At 36.1% G+C, this 22,047-nt stretch overlaps 2 protein-coding genes across 2 annotated transcripts; both read right to left on the reverse strand.

Annotated features, from left to right (window-relative positions):
- Positions 1–2,800: 2,800 nt before the first annotated feature.
- Positions 2,801–5,316, reverse strand: LOC127177875 (uncharacterized). The gene is made up of 5 exons (XM_051130396.1): positions 5,232–5,316; positions 4,374–4,850; positions 3,590–3,892; positions 2,869–3,227; positions 2,801–2,818 (listed from the first exon to the last, which is right to left on the reverse strand). Exons 1-5 carry the CDS (start codon positions 5,314–5,316, stop codon positions 2,801–2,803), a joined length of 1,242 nt encoding a protein of 413 aa, XP_050986353.1.
- Positions 5,149–21,196, reverse strand: LOC127178005 (NACHT, LRR and PYD domains-containing protein 12-like). The gene is given in 13 exon segments (XM_051130615.1): positions 5,149–7,615; positions 7,766–7,931; positions 8,081–8,262; positions 10,384–10,548; positions 11,301–11,474; positions 11,575–11,748; positions 14,852–16,481; positions 16,484–16,632; positions 17,562–17,657; positions 18,162–18,257; positions 18,536–18,631; positions 18,868–18,972; positions 21,058–21,196. Coding segments are annotated over 12 exon segments (2,982 nt in total). The 5' UTR covers positions 18,915–18,972; positions 21,058–21,196; the 3' UTR covers positions 5,149–7,608.
- Positions 21,197–22,047: the final 851 nt, after the last annotated feature.

The following is a 22,047-nucleotide window of genomic DNA, read 5'->3' on the forward strand; positions in this document are numbered from 1 at the left end:
AACATCACGCTCATGGATCAAATTCAATAATGTAGGAGAGAACTAAGGATTATCTCAACCCTTTACACAATATTTTTTAAAAGGTGCATGCTTGTTAATGATAGTGGTGAGGCCTTCATAAAAATAATTCCAGGCACATTCAATATCTGGAATCAACAAAATCTTTTCCCAGTCAAACTGAGCAAGGTCATGAACAAAAGCTACGTTATAATTATCCAAGGTTTAGTCTTAGGTAATTTTATATTTCTAACTATTAAACTATTATATCTATAAGGTGCCTTAGTAAAAATTAAATCAAGAAGTGATCATTTATCCAGGTTTTTTTAAGTTGATCCTAGTTGGAGTATTTACTAACTGCTGAATATTAAAAGTATCACAAAAGAGTTTAATTTCAGCAGACAAAAGCTGAAGCCAGTTCCAATTAAAATCTCCAATTAATTTCTTTAAAATTCAACTTAGACAGAGAACCTGTTAAAGATGAAAGAGACTGTGTTGCTGATGGAGGTCTATAACACCCTACAACAGTGAGAGCTAAGGTTTTTGAAGATACTACTCAACTAATCAACTGCCAGGAATTCAAATTGTTTAGGTATCGATTTAGATATCAGTGGAGTTGCCACATACCTATTTTTTTCATATAAATCACTAGCCTGCCCCCTCTTTTTGGACAATCAAAACGTGAAACCTTAATAAATTAATACATTTTATGTATGTATGTATTTATTTATTGGTTTTTAATAATGTTTTTTATTTATTATTACTATTTTTTTTTTTTTAAAAAAAGGTCCTGTAGTACCTTGTACTAAAATTATAAGAACATATTTTTAAGTCACACTAGTTATCAAATCTAAAAAAATGCATCAAATGCAGCATACTCGCTCTTTCATGAGAATGATGGTAGCTTCCTATTATCTGCCTTTCCTCGAAGTGTCACACTGCCTGCCTCTTGCTTCCTTCAGGCCTGCCTTAAACCACGGATGTTCTAAAATCTGCTCTAATGTTGGTCTCTTGTTTTGATGCCTGCCCAAACACTGCTCTATCAGATCACGTAATTCTGTACAGGTTTTTAAAAGAGGCAAACTGGTTAGTCATATATGCTCTGTATGACTGCAAAGCACATGAATGTTGTCATGTTTGAAAATAGCTTCTGAAAAACATAGTATTTAGTGCTGTATTCACTTTTAAACACACAAGGGCAATAACCTGTTTGTTTTTTTTACACTATGTTCATTTGTCATCAGTACTGTAGATATCCATTTTTAGGTATTCTGCTTTATGTGTGAGTTATTGTTGTTGTGTGCTGTTGTCTCACCATTGGAGAAAGTTGGAATCAAATCATCATTTGCTTTGGAGAGAGAAACACTTATGGGCTGGTTTCCGTTCACTAACTCCAAAAGCACTATAGCCAAGGACCAGACCACTGATCCGTTTGCCCATTCACACTCTAAATTGGAAGAAAGAGATTTACAAAGTTCAGCAAGTCTTGTGTGAGCCATAAGTCTTTTGAGATAACACCATAGAAAATATATAGAAACCATAATGCCACCCAATCACAGTATGCTATTTTGGGGAAAATAAGCTTTGGATTATGTACAACATCTGACATTTCATGGCATCAAGTCAACTTACCTTTAGCACTAGAGATGTTAATACGTTCACTACAGCCAAAGTCTATTATTTTGAGCTGCAGTGTCTCTGTGTTGACCAGCATGTTGTCGCTCTTGATGTCATTGTGGAGGACGCCCCGTTCAATGCAGTGTTTGGCTGCAAGCACCGCTTGCCGCATTAACCCACGTGCCACGGATTCATCTAGGTGGCATCCGTGGCGCATGCTAAATGCCAGCAAGGTCTCGCACGGATGCGGATATTCCAGAACTATGGCATACTGATGTGGCTCCTCAAACCACTCGATCATTTCTACGATGTTGGGGCTTTTTGGAGGTGTGCACACCATTGCATTCATAGCCACTTCCACCAGTAGAGGTTTTGTAGATCCAGGCTAGAGAAACATTTTTGACAAACCGTTACCTTGATCTTTCACTGAAAATGCTTCTACTTGTTACAATTTTCCATTACAAATTACACATCAGCATAACAATTTTTCAACATTTTAAACTTTTGTTTATTTCTAGATTTTCAATGTGTTCACAGACTTTTGAATGCAAATGTGCTTTAAATGTAAATATATTTTTATTAATATAGTGTCTTGCCAACTTACCATATCAATATAATTGTTCCAGGCCTTATTAGTCAGAAATTTCAAAGCAACCTGCAAGAAGACAAACAGTTTTAAACATGTTTGATCAAAATAATGATCTATATGTTAAAATTTCACAAAAAACACAAGTAAATAAGAAAAAATGTTTTGTGAATAAAGAAGAGTGGTTTACCTTCTGGCCATTAGATCTGCGAGTCCCCTTGTACACAGAACCAAAGGCTCCCTGTCCCAAATGCACTCCCACATCATAACGGGAAGAAAGTGGTGCTGAAAAAAAAAAATATATGCAAAAAGAACAGATGAGCACTACTCTTACAAGAACTCCAGAAGGCAGACAGAAGTGATTCAAATAATGTGGCTCTTACAAAATGCATTAGAAATACAACAAATTAGCTAAGAGCAGACTAAAAAGGGAATCAACCCCATCAAGGAAAATAATGACAAATAAATAAATAATTGATAAAATACAGCTATTATAAAAGTAGTGACTGCAGATTAATAATGACAACAGACTCACCTGCAGTTGGCCAAAAACCAGCTAGGACTGGGACAAATTTTTGTTTAGCATTGTCCACATCTGTGTCACGTGTCAGCCTGTAGCTGGATGGACCCGAGGCAGATGTCGGCTCGGAATCAGCCAATTCCACAACAGGCATCAGCTCAAGACTGGAACCTAGGAGGGGTTTTGTCTCAGGAACATCCAGACTCATGTCAGGTGTCAGCATGAGACTGGGTGGACTTGGGGCAGGCTTTATCTCGTGACTGGATGGTCCTGAGACAGACATCAATTCCACAACAAGACCAGATGGACCTGGATCCTGGTTGGCCGTAACTGTCACCTCGAAACAAGAAGGACCTGGATCAGCTGTTAACACCCAAAAGGGGGCGGATAGAGCCATTGGCTCAACGTGACATGAATCTGGGGCCAAGAAGGAAAACTTAACAGTCCTCCATGTTCGCTGGAAGAATGCCTGGATGTCTTTCTTCTTCCACATTTTTGTTTCTTTTTCTAAAAAGAAAGAAAAAATGGAAAAGGAAAATAAATTACACAAGTCAAATACTGAGGCTAGACGTCATGAACAAAGAAAATCACTGGGTGAATACAGTTAGGTGGTACAACTGGTAAAGAGGGACACTTAAGCTCAATCATACTGCTAAAAATAGCTAAATTACTTCTAAATGTATGGGATGTTTCAACATTGGGAGCATGTCATGCTACATTTTTGTCTTTTGTCACTTAAAATAAACATTATATATCTATAATCCTCTGACTAATACTGACAAATTTCAGGAACAAATACAAATGTGAAACAGTAAACAAGAGGAAAAGTAAAAACACAACCATAATAAAAGTTCTGACAGTAGACTTACCATCAGCTGGCTCACAACCAGATTGGCGTGGGGCAAGCATTGGCTCATTATTCAGTATGGATGGACCTGGGACAGATGATGGCTCCAGATATGTTGGCTCAGCATTAAGTTTTGGCCAACTGATGCTGAATAAAACGGGCTGGAGGTCCGCTGGATCCCGGGTAGCCACTGGGTTAATGGCAAATGGATCTGGAGCCACTTTGTTGCCCCTTTGGTAACGGAGGGCAGAACGCCTAACAGCCCTCCATGTTCGGCGGAAGAACCCACAGACGCCTTTCTTCTTCTTTTTTTTTGATTGTTGTTCTACAAAAAAATAAAATAGAAATGTAATTACCACCCCAGAATCCATATGTCAAATACTGAGTCTAGACATCATACAGATAAAAAAGAACATTTGGTGAATACAGATGTTAGATGAGACAGCTGGTACAGTGGGCTACTTATGCTTAATCATCTTGGATATTAATTAAAATCATTATTAAAAAGTCACATTAAGTGCACTGTAAAATAGAAGAGATCTGGAAGAATCTTTTGGTTCTGACATTTTTTGAGGCATCCTCAACATTTGTTTCACTTGTCTACTAAATAAATACACATAAAACTAAACTGAATCCTAAACTAGAATTAAAATGAACTAGAACTAGAGTCATCAGAATTTCCCATGTTATATGTTAAATACTAAAAAAAGGGATTAGACAATTGTCAGGAGCATAAATGCTAATTTGGCATAAGTGTGCGTAGAATGAAAGCCCTAAAGGCAAATTAAAAATGACAGTAGACTTACCAACAGTTGCCCCAAACGCAGATGGACCTGGGACAGGTGTTATCTCAGAATCCGGTGTGGATGGACCCAAGACAGTCGGTGGGTTGGGCTCAGCTGGATCCACATCTAGTTTGTATAGACCTGTATCCAGTGTTAACTTTAAATCAAGGCTGAATGGACCTGGGACATGTGATAGCTCTGGATCAGCTGGATTACTGTCAGGTGTCACCTCAAGACTGGATGGTTCTGAGACAGATGGTGGGTCAAGATCAGCCGGATCGGCGTTAACTGTCAGCTCGATACCAGATGGACATGGATCAATTGACAATGCCCATTCAAGGCCAGATAAACCTGGCTGGACATCCGCTGGATCGTCACATGGAAATGGGGGCAATGTGTAATCCCCATAGCAACATAGGGTGCAGCGCTTTATAGCCTTCCCTATTCGCTGGAAGAATGCACGGACGCCTTTCTTCTTGCTCTTTTTGGTTTGTTTTTCTAAGAAAAATAAATACAGAAATAAAAAGGTAAAACACATTACCACCAAAAGATGCAAGTAGAAATCATGAAGAAAGAAGATACAATTAAATACAAGTTAAAAACTGTATTAAATTTAATACAACTGAATACAATTAAGTGAGTTAGTGAAGTGGGACATGTACTAATTAAGATTAATTTACTCTATGTACAAAAGTCAGATTTTTTTCACTATTTTTCCTATTATTAATTCCATTTATTTAACCTTAAGTTTTCATTTATGTATTTTATTGTTAATCCCTAACCTGTTGGGCTGTTCTCCATAGCGGCTGCTGCTGGAGAAGCCTCTGAAGCTCTTGTTGGATCGGTGTTTTTTTCCTCCAGCTGTCTGTGCAGAGTCACTCAACATCAGCTGAGCATCTGCTGACACTGAACTGCTGGAGTTGAGCTCCACGGACTCAAACGAAGGAGAAACGTGTGATGACATGCCGTATTGCTGTCAAACTTTCAGATATTTTGTCGACTGTCTGTCTGGATAGACTTCGAGTCTCTGTTCAGGTGATTGTCTTCACTGCTGCTCGGATTCTCACTGAACTGAAGCGATTCGAAGAGCGCGCGTTCTATCACGTGACGTGTTAATCCACTAACATTCTCGCGGGGGGAGGGGTTGCGTGTTTCAAAGTGAAGCGCGCCGCTAGTACGTCCATTTACTTGTGTGCTGTTTATAATACTGTGTAAATTTAAAACTAAATCCATACGTTTAAACTTACATACTATGCATGAAAACTGCGATGATTACTTTTAAAACATAATTTTGATTTAAACAATAGGTCTATAATATAATATTCCCATATGCTGTGCATAGGGGACGTATTGTATTATCCCTAAAGTTACAGCATGAAATATTATTTAAATCTATTACTATTAACATTTTTACATAACATTTATTTATTTTAATTTACAATTAACTTTTTTACTCGCAAATGTAAGTTTATATTTACTAATTCGGACTTTATATCTCGATTTAACTCAAAATAGTGAGTTTGTCAATTCTGAGGGGGGGAAAAGCCAGAAGTGTGGGATATAAACTCATTATTCTGAGCTGAGGGGAAAACAGAATAACGAGTTATTTTATTTCCTTATTAGAATTGTGAGATATAATCTCGGAATTGCGAGAATAAAGTCAGAAATTTGAAATACAAAATCAAATTTACCTTTTTTTTTATTATTAATTTATTCCATGGCACCATAGACTGCCACTTGAAAATCGTCATTTTCTGACTGCGGTCCAGCCGCGTCTTGAAAATACACGGTCACGCCAGCCGCACTTTTTTGCGCGTCTAATCGCGTACTTAAGGTGTGGGTGCTGGGAGCGGTCAAAAATACTAGACAGGGGTATAAAGTTGAACAAAAGACATTGCATACAAAGTAAAAGATTAAACAGCTTACAGATTTTTTTACAGTTTTTAAAGCCTTCTTATTACACGAGTTAGAAATAGTCTCAAAGTAATGTTGTATTTCAACAAGCAAAACATGGAACAGTGGCTTAATTCTGACATGACAATTTACATTTATGTATATACATTTTTGTTAACAAAGTAAGGAGATTAAGTAGGCTACATACAATCTGTTTTCCTGTAAATGCACTTTTTTGAATTAACAAAACCAAACAAGACATTTTCCCAAAGTAAAGAAAAATCTTTATCAATATTCTCAATAACAAATAAAGAGAGGTTTTTCCATAACAATTTAGGGTAATGGCAGTGCCAAAATAAATGCCCTATAGTCTCTGGGTGCTGTTTGCAAAAGGAACAGGTTGTATCAATATATTTTTTATATTTCTTTAAGAAAGTGTTAACAGGATATATACGATGGATAATTCGAAAAGAAACTTCTTTTATCTTATTAGTTATTAAGTATCTATTTGGAATCAACCAAACTTTCCTCCAGGCAATATCAGAGACAAAAGCATCCCAGTAAACCATAACATTTGAACTTGATACAAAATCATTAAGAAATAACAAACGTGATTTATTAGAAGAAGAGGCAGAAAAGCACTGTTTCCCCACTGCTGACATAGTAGGATCTAAAAAAGCTAAAATAGAAGGATAGGGGATCGTTTGAAACAGTCTAATGACTCCAGATGGTATGGCATCAAAAACAATAGCAAACTCTTTAGTATATTATTAAAACGACAAAGAAATTCTTTATAATTTGGCCATTTTCATTAAACATTAACTGGTTTATGAGTAAAATATCTGTCTCAAACCAACACTGGTAAAAAAGAGATTTGTTTTTATACAGAATATCACGGTTGTTCCAAATAAAATATTAATGAGAGGAAAAGTTGTGCTTGTGTAACAGAGCCGAGAAGAACCTGCTTGTGGAAATTAGATAATTTAGTCGGTAATTTTTCAATATTATAATTACAAAGTAATAAAAAATTAAAACCACCAAATTTAGAGAAAATGTAATGTGGAATAAAGTTCCAGAGGTTGGATTTTTAATAAAGAGTTTGGCCCAGTTGATTTCAAGAGTATTATTAAATGTATATACATAATGTCTCAGGGCCTGTACTGAATATTTATGCACTTTGTAAACCCATCATTATCTGCACAAATTAAACACGCTTATGATTCCATCTTACATACTGATAAAAACAGTTCAACAGAACATGAATGGGAGAAAGATTTTAATACATAATATTTACAGTTTAAATATACACACACCAGCAAGTTCACAGTGACAATGTCCCTGTATTGGCCCCATTAAAGAGCATTTAATACCTGTCAGTAAAACAAAACAAATTTTAAAATCCATTGTGGAGCATGCAGGAGATTGAATAGTTAGAATAACATTGATGATATGATATGTGATATGATATGACATGATATGATATGATATGATATGATACGATATATGCCAATAGTACTTACAGCAAGGTTTCTAGTTTATATTGTGGATTATCCTTTAAAACAGAGAGCAGTTTTAAACCTCTATATCCTAGTTTATTTTCCAACAGATTGAGCTCTCTCAGGTGTGAGGGGTTTGATTTCAGAGCTGAAGCCAGAACAGCACAGCTTCTATCTGTGATATCACAATCCCACAACCTGCAGATAAATGACACACTTTATAACATAGACTGTAGATTAGTTTCACATTGAATTAAAGCAATTTCCGAAAGTTCCAGATTAAAATTGAGTTTTTTTAAAATGTTAAAATATATTTTGTTTCAGTTTTGATTATGTATGATCTTACTTTAGTATTTCCCAGTTTGCATTGAGGAAGTTTCAGTACTGCAGAGAGCAGCTTCACACTTCTGTCTCCTAGATTATTCGCAGTCATATCTAGTTCTCTAAGGTGTGAAGGGTTTGTTTTCAGAGCTGAAGCCAGAGCAGCACAACCTTCAGCTGTGATATCACAATCACTTAATCTGCAGAGAACAATATGTTTACTTGCACACCAGTAAAACTGTTATTGTGAGATAGTTGTTTAAGACTCAGAAGCCTAAATCTGTATCTGAACAAGCTAATCAATGTCTTTAAGATTTGTTTGATAGGGATGGAGCTATACTCTGCAGGACAGTGGCTCCTTCAGGGCTGAAGTTGCCCAGACCTGTTCTAATAAGTCTGATGACCTTGATAAGCTGGTTCAGGTTGTGTTTAATTAGGACTAGACATGTTTAAACTAGGAGCAGGACTGGACACCCTTGGCCTAAGTGATGAGGAACAAAAGTCGTCTAGTAGTGCGTTTAAGAGAAGTGTGCATTTCACGAGTTGGCAAGTCGTAATTACAGCCTCAGACCTGTTCAAGTCACTTGGGTCAGAACAATGGTGATGTGGCCTACCTATTTATATAAAATTTGACATGATTTAAACTCTACATTTACAAAATGATGAATGTATCATTGTGTTTTTGCTTTTTCTATTTTTTATTTTATTTTTTCAGTTTATGAAGGTGCTGTAAATGGAATTGTTATATATTCTACATTCATTGTGTAATACTATCATATTTTGTACATTTCTATTAAATGACAAAAAAAGAAGATTCATTTTAATCACTTTACCATAAATACAGATGCTGCATATCTACGTATGGTCTCTTTCATTGGCTCTGGCTGCATTCATTGCATTCAACATGTTTTCTCACTGACATGCCGCCCAACTCTGAAGCTCTGGGCTTAAAGAAAATTTGTAGTTTCCTACTCGTAATTACGACTTTGTTGTGCCGTTCATGTGCGATCAACTTGTAAATACGATCTATCCACTGTGACTTGAATGCACCATTAATTAAGTCCCAGCACCAACTGTTTTCCAGACAACTTTTTAGGATGCATAATGTCATAGACTTTCGAGTCTCAGGTCCGAGAGGAATTGTTGGTGGGGGGAGTGAATAACCAGAGCTCTCTCCACCCTCAATACCACGTCTGAGGTGAGACCCTTGAGCAAGGTACTGAACTGCCAACTGCCCCCTGGGCACTGCAGCCTTTGCTGCCCACTGTTCCGCATGTGGGTTCACGGTGTGTGTTTGTGTGTGTTTGTTTGTTCACTACTCACTGCTGTGTGTGTGCACTTGGATGGGTGAGCACAAATTCCGAGTATGGATCACTATATTGATCACATGTCCTTTCCTTTCCTATATGTGACCCTGGACCACAAAACCAGTCTTAAGTCACTGGGTTTTATTTGTAGCAATAGCCAAAAATACATTGTATGGTTCAAAATTGTTGATTTTTCTTTTATGGCAAAAATCATTAGGAAATTAATTAAAGATCATGTTCCATTAAGATATTTTGTAAAATTCCTACTGTAAATGTATGAAAACTTAATTTTTGATTAGTAATATACATTGTTAAGAACATTATTTGAAGAACTTTAAAGGTGATTTTCTCAATATTTTGATTTTTTTTTTTGCACCCTCAGATTACTGATTTTTAAATAGTTGTATCTCGGCCAAATATTTTCCTATCCTAACAAACTATACATCAATGAAAAACGTATTTATTCAGCTTTCATATGATATACAAGTCTCAATTTTGAAAAAATGACCCTTAAGACTGGTTTTGTGATCCAGGGTCACATATCAAGACTTCCTAAAGCCAGGAAACTTAAACTGGACTGTGATTGGATCCTCCAGCAGGACAATGATCCAAAAACAGTACACAAATGGTTCAGTTTCCAGAAAATTAAGGTTTTGTTATGGACTCAATTGTCTAACCCTACAGAAAAACTGTTGGATTAAATGCCATGTGGTTTTGCCCCTTGTCATGCTTTATTGGAGATGACAAAGAGGAGTAGAACTAGTAAATGAAGGAGGGTTAATAATTGTGGTATGCATTTAAAAAAAAAAAAAAAAAAAATTGTTTAAATTAAAAAGGTGTTTGTTTGTTTTTTAATAGTTTGAATGACAGACAAAACGATTAACAATAAAAATGCTTTGGATCTTTTGCTCATTTTTACCAACAGTGCCTGGATTTGTAGAGAGCACTGTATTCAGTCATATATTGGCAAAATTTCATTTATATTTTTAAGTTGAGATTAACATATGATCTCACCTCAGTTTCTCCAGCTTACAGTAAGGATCTTTCAGTCCATCAGAGAGCAGCGTCAGACCTCCTTCTTTTAAATTATTCCCAGTCAGATCTAGTTCTCTCAGGTTTGATCTCAGAGCTGAAGCCAGAGCAGCACAACCTTCATCTGTGATATCACAATAACTTATCCTGCAGAGAAACATGACATACTTCACTCTCTTAGTTCAGCAGGAACTACTGAACAACCATAGAGAGACAATAATATTAAATCCCTAATCATTGTGGGTTTGCATTTTTATTAGTTTTTATTTGCTTTATTGTGTTAAAGAAATACTCCATCTCAAAATGAAAATTCTATCATCCTTTACTCACCCTCATATCATTTCAGATGCATATGACGCAAGGAAAGCTGACTAGAAGCTATGACTTTAAAAAGTTTATAATATTTATATTTTTCTTTTGGTTTAATCTACTGGGGGCACCACTATGAATTATTACTGTGTTTGCTTTGTGAATTTTTTGAAGCTTTAGCTATGGGGTTTCTATCCATTTGCATTGTCAAGTCTCAGAAATGGATTATTTTCCTAAAAAAATATTTATTTGTGTTTATATAAAGAAAAAAACAACAACATATATCTGGGACCGCAGGACGGTGACTAAAGGATGAGAGAATTTTTGAGTAAATGCGCTCAATTTTATCTAAACATGATCATAGACCAGGGGTGGTCAGCATCTGTCCTGGAGAGCCACCGTCTTCAAACAATAACCAAACACACCTGAACAAGCTAATCAAGGTCTAAGGGTTACAGTCAGGTGAGTTTTTATCAAGTTTGGAGCAAAACACTGCAGGACTGTCACTCTCCAGGAACGATATTGGCCACCCCTGTCATATAGACCCTCAATGTATATAATTTTCAATTAAGAATAATGTATGATCTTACGTCAATTTCTCCAGTTTACAGTGAGGATCCTTCAGTCCAGCAGCAAGAAGTGTCAAACCTGCATCTCTTAGATTATTCCATGTCAGGTCAAGTGTTCTCAGGTGTGAGGAGTCTGATTTCAGAGCTGAAGCCAGAGCAGCACAACCTTCATCTGCGACGCCACAATTACTCAACCTGCAGAATGATACAATCTTGTTATGAACAGAGCATATTGTCAATAGACCCTTAAAATAATATGATTCTTGTTTCATTTAAGATTAATGTATGATCTTACATTAGTTTCTCCAGTTTACATTGAGGATCCTTCAGTCCATCAGAGAGCAGATTTACTCCTGAATCTTGTAGTTTATTTTTAGACAGATCTAGTTCTCTGAGACACGAGGAGTTTGATCTCAGTGCAGAAGCCAGAGCAGCACAACCTTCCGTGGTAACACCACAATTACTCAACCTGCAGAACAATGATATATTCTTAACTCTCTTAGTTAAGAACACAAAGATAGTGGGCTTCATCAACAGTAATAAAGATTACAATGGTTGCAACAACCATAAAACTCAAATGTACAATGTGTCACAGAGCAGAAACAACCATATTAATATCTCTGCAAAATAAATCCAAGTTCTGTCATGAAACTCTATACGGCACAGTCTAAATCTGACATAATTACATAATTATTCACATGCCGCAGCTGAATGGTTTCTTTACACATCAGCAGCCAAAGAGCTTGCTGCTCAACATATAAATATTTGGCAGGTGCCTGCTGTAACAGTAGTAGTTGCAGCGCACTTCAGAAACCCTCTATCTTCCTCACCTTTATAGATCTCATGTATGTTATATATGGGAGTTATTTCATATGTACAGCAGCAGTATTTCTTACATGCTCCCAGCAGCATGTCTGTAAATGAAGCAGCAGCGTAGCAGATCTATTCCACATAGACTAAACACATTAAAGGGGACATCGGATGTTAAGTTCACTTTTTCATGTTGTTTGAACATTAATGTGTGTTGGCAGTGTATGTACAAATCTACCCTATAATACTAAAAATCCATGCAGTGGTTTTTAATTAATCTGTAAAAATAATATTCCCTTTTTCAAATCGAGCCATTCTCAGATGCCTGTCCTTGTGGCGTCACACCGACAGAGGCCACTCCCACGATAGTTCTTTGACATGAGTGTTTTACCTCAGATCAGCTGTAACAGTCCGCCCTCTTTGTTTCGATGCCAGACCAGAGATGTAAGTTAGACAAGAATATCTCCAATTGAGTGATTGAGGTGTTGTGTTGCTGGATGTAATAATGAACATAGTGGTCGTCATTTACTCCTGACATCTGAGCCGCTGAAGATGCAGTAGATTACGTTTGTTTGTGAAGGGAATGCGCCTCCAGATCTACATATATCCGTCTATGTTTGCGCAAATCATTCGTGATCCAGCTTCACTTACAGCAGAAGTGAGTGTAAGGGTTTTTTTTTTATGAATCTTGCAATCGCCTTTCCTAATAATCTGCTAGTTAGCAAGTTTAGTGGCTAAACGCGGCTAAATGCGGCGAAAGTAAACAGGCTTGTCTCTCCACAGAGAGAAGAGAGGGGCGGGGTGAGCAGAGCTCATTTGCATTTAAAGCAGCCTTGACCAGAATGAGATGATTTTTGCAGAGCTGATTTTGGCAAGGTAAAAAGGGTGTTGTTATACACTATCACTGAGAATTTTTAACCAAAGTATATTGTAGACTTTTCATTAAGACCCTAAAGAATCATATCAACTTGTGGAAAATGGGCATCCGATGACCCCTTTAACATTGCCATGTATAATACTATGCTAAAGTCTCAGAGAGTTGTTATGACAGAATAATAGTAAATTATAATTCTCCAATGTCTGATGCAAACAGGATGGTCACTATGTGCCTCATTCAAAACATTTTTGTAGTCTGATCTTTTATCATAATTTTCTAGAATGCTTTTAATTGTTCACTGGTATTTGTGTTATCTGTTCTGTGTCTGTGTTTTTCAGAGAGACAAACTGTATGTCATATTTTATACTTGAAGAATAAAAGTCTTAACAGTGTGTAAGATCATGTAATCACCTTAAACATGGTCCCTTTATTGGGCAAATGTCATAGCTGGATTAAGGAAAATCCAACTAGCACAATTGGCCAATTTAGTATACACACAAAAAAATCTGGCAAAATGTATTATATTAGAAGGTTATAGAAAGACTTACTGCAAGGGCAATAGTTGAAGTCTCACAGACAATATACAGTGCACAGCATAAATGAGTACACCCCATCTAAAACTTAACAAATTTAGCAATTACTTTTTACTTAGAAGACATGTTAGGGTTCTTTGGAGATATAATGTTCTAACAAGTAGTTCTTACAAGAGAAGATTTTTAGTGAATTATTCAGCAAAATAAGATTTTCTAAATGTTGTGTGTACAATGGACTTGTTACAGGGCTGCTGAAATAATCAGGCCTTCACTTTAAGCTTTTATTTAGTGATGAATGAATTTTTGCCAGAAAAAGAGCAGGAGAAATAGCACGCATGTGTCTCAGAGCTGGCAAAAGCTATGAAAAGAGTGACACTTCTTACAGAGTACGACATAGACTGCAGAAGTGACATGCGTGATTGTTGTCACCACTAGAATTACCCACTGTAGCCAAAGCACAATAAACTCATTTAACCTCGTCCAAGGCCCATATTTACAAATTATAGACTTCTGGGAATCCATAGTCTGGTCTTAAGAGACCAAGTCAATCATTTCAGATCCAAAAGCATTCAAATTGTTCTGGTGTTGCTAAAGGAGTACAGTGAGAAGTGCCTGTCTCCCATAGTGATGTTCAGTAAAGCTCTTATATAGGGATGTATAGGTGCTGAAGGTGTGAGGGCGTTGTGCTAAATCAATGCTGTCATGAATTCACATACCACTGTGTGATGTAATACAAAAAAACTGAAACTGAAGATGCTACCCTCCCCTCATTCCCTGCATTACTGGGCATTTTTTTCAACATGACAATGAAGATATTCATTCTCCCAAGGTGAAAATCCTTCAGTGGACATGTATTGGGGTTAGGACATGTATATCACTCAAACTTAACACTCTAGAGCAGCTGTGGGGGATTCTGTTGAGACGAGCTGAGCAACACTCCCCATTAAAGACCAGGGCATTTAAGCAGGTCATCTCCAGGAGTTTTTGCCTTGAAGTTGTCCTCTCAGTGCCAAGAAGGGTCAGAGCAGTATACTTAAAGTTTTGGAGGACATACTAAGTATTAGAATATTATACATTTGCTGAATTAAATCTAGGGTGTACTCATTGTGTTGTTTTTTTATTAAGTATATGTTTAATACATTTCAATTTTGCCATCTTTCCATGAATTATATTAGTGATCATTAATAAAATACATCTTTTATAATTATTCAGAGGGGGTGGACTCATTTATGCTGTGCACTGTAGGTGAGAGAAATTCAAAACCCAAGTCAATAAATTAAAATCTCCACATTACTCTTAATGTGGAATGGAAGTCTTTTGCCTACAAAAAAACAGGCCAAAGTGCTACTTACTGTGCTGATCTGGAGGCTTTAACTACAGGCAAGAGCTTCAAAAGCACTTCATCTGATGGCATGTGATCTTGACTTTGCTCACTACTTATGTATTTACTCAAATGAAACTCGTCCAAATGCTTGGAGGTTAATAAAACAAATACAACAGCTGACCACTGTGAAGAGGACAATCTGGTACTTGAAAGACCTCCACATCTGAGACACTCCTGGACTTCATTCACCAGAGAATTATCACCCAGTTCATTTAAACAGTGAAACAGATTGATGGATTTCTCCGGCGATGGATTCATTCTTATTCTCGTTGTTATGTACTCAATAGTTTTCTCTCCACTGTACGAGGCATTTCTAACATGTGTCAGGAGGACTTTCAGGAGCATCTGATTGGACTCCAGAGACAGACCCAGAAGAAATCGGAGAAAAAGGTCCAGATGTCCATTCTTACTCTGTAAGGCCTTGTCCACAGCTCTCTGGTGCAGGTCAGAGATTGTGTGACATGTGAACTTGTGTGCATGTTTTGAGGTGACAGTTTCACTAAATACATCACTCTTATACAGCAAGAAGGAAAGCAGCACATATAGAGCTGCTAGATGTTCCTGGATGCTCAGATGAACAAAACAGAAGACTCTCCCCTGATACAGGCCAAACTCCTCTCTGAAGATCTGAGTGCACAATCCTGAGTACACAGATGCTTCTGTCTCATCAATGCCACACTCACTCAGGTCTTCCTCATAGAAGATCAGGTTGCCTTTCACAAGCTGCTGGAAAGCCAGTTTCCCCAGTTTGAAAATCATGTCTTCATCCATCACATTCTTCTCATAGTCCTTCTCATGTTTGATGTTGGTCTGAATGATCAGGAAGTGTGTGTACATTTGAGTGAGAGTCTTAGGAATCTCTCCACTCTCTGCTCGACTCAACATCTTCTCTAGAACAGTGGCTGAGATCCAGCAGAACACTGGGATGTGGCACATGATGTAGAGGCTCCTTGATGACTTCAGGTGTGTGATGATCATATTGGCCAGACTCTGATCACTGATTCTCTTCCTAAAGTATTCCTCCTTCTGTGGCTCACTGAAGCCTCGTACCTCTGTCACTCGATGGACACAAACAGAGGGGACGAGATCAGCTGCTGCTGGTCTAGAGGTGATCCAGATGAGAGCAGAGGGAAGCAGATTCCCCAAAATGAGGTTTGTCAGCAACACGTCCACTGAGGCAGATTCACTCATATCACACAACCTTACATTGCTCTGAAAATCCAGAGACAAACGACACTCGTCCAGACCATCAAAGATGAACAACACTTTATATTTGTCACTGGATATTTCAATTTCTTTAGTATCAGGAAAAAAGACATAAAGAAGATCTGAAAGACTTAGTTTTTTTTCCTTCATCAAGTTGAGTTCTCTGAAAGGAAGTGGAAATATGAGCTGGACGTCCTGATTCTCTTTCCCTTCAGCCCAGTCCAGGATGAACTTCTGCACAGAGACTGTTTTTCCAATGCCAGCGACTCCTTTTGTCAGCACAGTTCTGATGGCTTTGTCTTGTCCAGGTAAAGGTCTAAAGATGTCATTGCATTTGATTGGTGTGTCCTCTGCTGCTGCTCTCCTGTATTGTGTTTCAATCTGTCTCACCTACAATCACTTTCTGTGATGTAGAGCTCTGTGTAGATCTCATTCAGGAATGTTGGGTTTCCTTGCTTTGCTGTTCCCTCATACAGACACTGAAACTTCTTCCTCAGATTTGATCTAAATGTCTTGAGGGCTTCAGCATGTTGAGAGTCACAGCTGTAAGATTAAAATAACAAAATTCTTAGAATATGTTGTATATGCATTGTAATTATACAGTCATGGCCAAAAGCATCAGCACTCTTGCAATTCTGTCAGAAAATGCAACACTTCTCTCAGAAAATTGTTCCAATTGCAAATGTTTTGGTACTCACATGCTTATTTTTGTTTGCACTGAGAAGGCATTCTTCAAATCTGAATGACCTGGAGCAGTTTGCAAAAGAGGAGTGGTCCAAAATTCCAGTAGACAGGTGTAAGAAACCCATTCATGTTTACAGGAAGCAATTGATTTCAATTATTTTTTCCAAAGGGGGTGCTACCAAATATTAAGTTAAGGGTGCCAATAATTTTGTCCAGTGCATTTTTGGGGTTCTGTGTGGAATTGTATCAGACTTTACTTTTCTTCTCTGTTTTTTTTTTTTTTTTTTGTTTTTTTTTTTTTTTTTTTTGTGTGTGTTGTTCTAAATGCAAACATACATAAATAAATAAATAAATAAACTTGAGAGTACCAAAACATTTGTAACTGCAACAATTTTCTGAGAGAACTGCAAGGGTGCCAATATTTTTGGCCATGACTGTATATAGAAATACTTGTTCTGATATTGGCATTTTATCAGTAATTTGTGTGGTAGTTGCATAGAATCCAACTGCAGGACAGTTGAGAAACTGTCAAAGAGACCTGGCATTGTATATTACAAATATTGTTCATCTTTCGTAAATTGCTTTGGATAAAACCATCTACTAAATGCATAAATATAAATAAAGGAACAAAGAACAAAAAAAACTACATAAAACTAGAAAACAGGAAGAATAAAAGTGCGACAAGACACTGACAATACTAAACCAGACAAATTAAAATTGTCAGGATCCTCGCACTATGTAAGTCTGTTTGGATAAAAGCACATGTCAAATGCATACATGGTGTTTACCTAAAGCAAAGATCAGTACATCCACTAAAGTTAAGTGAAGGATCCATTGACTGGTCACTCTTCATGGACACATAGCTGGATACTTGCAGGTTTGGTCTGTGCATTGACATTGAACAAAAAGTAAATTTAATTCACACACTCTTCTTATATTAAATCACTAATGAATGATATAGTTAGGTAGTTTTTTCTGATAGTTTTTGGTAATGTAATAATTTCATTAATATGTAACATGCTGCTGGAGACATAACAGCAAGTGCAACTGTTACTGTATTCGCATCCACTTCCACATCCACATATATTTTTTCTGGATATTACCTTTCAGGTGTGTAATATAGTTGTTGTTTGTGAATATAAAGGTTCTACAAAGTGCACAACAAATGGAGTTCATGTCTCCCAGAAGAAAGAACTGTTTTTAAACTGCCTGAAATGAGTCATCAGTGATTCCAGCCTTTACATTTCTGTACAAACCTACATAAGTTTGTAACAAATTTGCATAATGGTCTGTCTATGCATGTATTTAATACAGGCGTTTAAATCTGAACATTTCCTTTTTGTGTCAATATAGATGTAACAAGATAAACAGTTTGGCACAGCATTTACCTAAACCCAAAATCAGTGTGTCCACTTAAGTTACATGGAGGCTCCATTGACCAGTCAGTCTTCATGGAAGCACAGCTGGGTTCTGGAAGGTCCAAGCTGTGCATTGAAGATGAGAACAAATTAATGTTATTCATTCATTCTTATATTAATCACTTTCGTAATGACTGATGGTTCTTGATAACTGAATAATTTCAATAATGTGTTATACTGTTGGAGACAGCATATGCATGCAACTGTGTGTTAACATCCACATATCAGAGCTACTAATTACGACCTTCATTCTGAAATGCATGCATAGTTGAAGTCCCTTTACGGCACTGAATCTGAACCATTCTTTCTTTATTTCAATACAAGATGAAATGTTTAGTATTTACCTAACCCCAAGATCAGTGTGTCCACTAATGTTACATGGAGGTTCCATTGACCAGTCACTCTTTATGGACACACAGCTGGGTTCTGGAGGGTCCGGTCTGTGCATTGAAGATAAAAACAAGTGAATGTTATTCACATACTCTTATATTCATGACTGTAATAAAATTATTTGAGTGACTGAATGATTATATTCATGTTTATTATGTTGTTAGAAACCTAACAGCAAGTGCAATGATTAAGTGAATATTTATGGTAAGTGAAAGTTCACTATAAGTCATTCTTTGGAAATTTGAGGATTTGTTGTTCACCAGAAAAGATTACTGCAGGCATTTACCTAAATCCATGATCAGTGTGTGCACTAAAGTTGCGTGGAGGATCCATTGACCGGTCACTCCTCAGTGATACACAACTTCAGATGAGTTTGATCTTTGCATCTGGACTGAAGTGAAACAAAACATGAAGGGAAAGTAAAATATCAATGCAAAATTAATTATTCTACCAAAAGTAATTTTAGGAAATTGCAAAAATGGTGCCATTTATGCATGAAAATCATATTTTAACAACTTTTAAATCCTAACCTAAAAGATTTTAAACATGATGATGCACGAAGTTGTGGTAGTATCACATCAGATATTAATATTAATTGCCAAAGAAATATTATGTGCCAGCTCTTTTACATGGCAAAGTTTTGAGGTAAAATGAAAAACTAAAAAAAAAAAAAAAAAAAAAAAAAGCCTACCAAATGTCATCACAATGCATCACACTATACACAGTCGGTATTCCTGTAGTTTTAGCCTATATCGTGCTAAGAAATTTGTAAGAAAAAAAAAATCAATTCTTTGAACCATATGATAAACTCCTGTAAATATGATATCAGATGCTAATTATCTCAATACAAAAAAAAAAAAAAAAAGCAAGTAAGCAAGTTAGTCTTGGCCTTCTAAATGCAAATTCAAACAAAGTGTGTCTACTTTACACCATTACAGTGATATTTACTTTATGATTATCCAAAACACAATGGTCCTAAATTTATTGAAGTTAGACCACAAAATTAAAATATAAGCAATTACTTAAACTGTGTTGTTCCAATCTATATGACAAGGATCTTGGATATAAAATGTTATGTATTTTTCATGATTTGTTAAAATATTAAATTGTATATAACTTCCTGGTTATGTGACCTGATGATGTCACACCAGTTGCAACATAGTTACACAATCCTGACACACATCATACATGCCTTGAATATATGAAATAAGATTTTGTAAATTTTTTAAATAAATTTCTAAAACATTTAAATCGATAAAACTTTCCTGTGACATCATGTTACAATACCCAGTGTATTATATTCATAAACATACATTCATCTGGTTTTATGAATATGAGTTTGTTGATTTTAGGAACATTATTGAAACCTATTTAAATTCTTTGTCATATGACCTCATGTTGCCACATCGACTATATATTCATTAGCATTTGTTGAACATTTCTCATGCAGTTGTTAGTGGAACATGTTTGAGGCCTGCTGGCTAATGAGGGGCCAGGTTGAAGACTGATTGGAATCATGTCCTGATCTTATTCTCCCACTGTTAAATTATGACTGTTCTTACATTTTCTTTTCATTACGTTTAATAAATAAATATATAAATACATCCTATTTTATGCATTACTCAGATGCTTGGACCCAACAAATTTCACAAGGACCTAGTTAACAGTATAAAAATTGACAATAGTACTAATAAAATACCAATGTAAATATTTTGGTATGAAAAATGTATGTGATTATAAAAACGACTTGTGTAATATTATATATCATATAACCAAGTTTTTTTTTTTTTTTTTTTTTTTTTTTTTTTTTCTTCAGTAATTCAAATAATTGGCTAACAGATATATGCCAGTGTATGATGTGTGAAAATATGTTAATGAATAATGAACAGTGGCTGTGGCAACATGAGGTCACATGACCAGGAAGTTATTGACTTTTGAATATTTCTGAATCACCAAAAAAAAAAAAAACACACACACACACAAAATCATATTTCCAAACTCCAAGTCATGTATGATGTGTGTCAGGTGTGTGTGTGAAAATATTACAACGTGCAACATCATTGGTTCACATGACAAGACAGTTATATGGATTTATTTCATGACAGCATTTAGTTTATTTTGTATAGTTATAACAAAGATATAAATCATATTTTATCTAAATCTAACTTATATATTTACATTGTAATCATTACACATTTTATACATTACTACAGTCCTCGAGTAATGTACGAATATATGGATATTTGCACTTTTAAGACTCTCTAACTTGTTAAGATGGTCTTTTTAATTTTTCATCTTTTATGCTTAAAATAATTGCACTATTGAATAATCATATCATAATTACTTTTACAACTATGCTTTAGGTACATTATCTGAAAGAGATACAGTATGAATTACCACTATTTTCCAAGTCCACATCATTTAATACTGAAGTTGAATATCCCAAATTAAATATCCAAAATTCTGTAACACTCACCTGGAAATATATCTGTGGACAGCTGGTAATTCATTTAATTGATGTTCCATTAAGAAAATCTAATTTAAGAAAGTGCTAATTTAAGTGCTAAGATGTTTATGTTTTCATAAAGTGACAGCATAGGCCCGATGCATTTTACTTTCGCTTTTACTCACAAGGTGTCACTGCAGGCCGGAAATCTCAAAGTGGGAGGGACTTTAAGTAGGCTGGACTTCACAAGTGGGCGGGGGGGTTGGGGCTTATGCGGAAAATTCACCTTATTTTCCCCCTTGCATATTTCTAAGATAAATGATGACAGAGTAAAACTGTTACATGTTACAAATAAATGCAAGTTTAAAATCTGAGGGTGGATAAATGATTTTATTTTTAGGTGAATTTTCAAAACATGTACAAGTCACAAGTTTATTTGAGCCCTTTCCAACAATGACTGCATGATTTTGAGATCCATCTTTTCACACTGAGGACAACTGAGGGACTCATGAGCAACTATTACAGAAGGTTCAAACATTCACTGATGCTTCAGAAGGAATCAAAGAATGGAAATGTGTACTTTTTTTTTTTTTTTTTTTTGGCCTAAATATCATATTTTTTCATTTAGTACTGTCTTTCAGAGGCTACAGAAAATAGTTACACAAAATAAGTTACATTTGCCCTGATCTTCGAATTCAAAAAGATTTTAACCCCTGACTCTTAATGCATCATTTTTCCTTCAGGAGCATCAGTGAGCGTTTGAACGTTCTCTAATAGTTGCATATGAGTCTTTCAGTTGTCCTTGTGAAAACATGAATCTCAAAATCATACAGTCATTGCTGGAAAGGGTTCAAATACACAAAAATGCTGACAAACCAAAGAATTTGTGAGAATGATTTTTCTGAAGAACAGCGGGCAGTTTAACTGTTCAGGATAAACTAGGAAACAACTCTCAAAGCAAACAAACAAACAACAACAACAAAAAAACAGCTGTGGATCATTCAAGTAGCAACACAGTAT

The sequence above is a fragment of the Labeo rohita genome, chromosome 16 (genome assembly GCF_022985175.1).
Source record: "Labeo rohita strain BAU-BD-2019 chromosome 16, IGBB_LRoh.1.0, whole genome shotgun sequence".
Taxonomy (NCBI): Eukaryota; Metazoa; Chordata; class Actinopteri; order Cypriniformes; family Cyprinidae; genus Labeo; species Labeo rohita.

Bases quoted from the DNA above. Each gene is read 5' to 3' on its own strand.
- LOC127177875 (XM_051130396.1), bottom strand. From the start codon at position 5,316: ATGTCATCACACGTTTCTCCTTCGTTTGAGTCCGTGGAGCTCAACTCC. The intron at 3,893-4,373 runs GTAAGTCTACTG...ATTTTTTTGTAG, and splicing joins TGCGTTTGGGGCAACTGTTG to AACAACAATCAAAAAAAAAG. The intron at 3,228-3,589 runs GTAAGTCTACTG...CTTTCTTTTTAG, and splicing joins TGGTTGTGAGCCAGCTGATG to AAAAAGAAACAAAAATGTGG.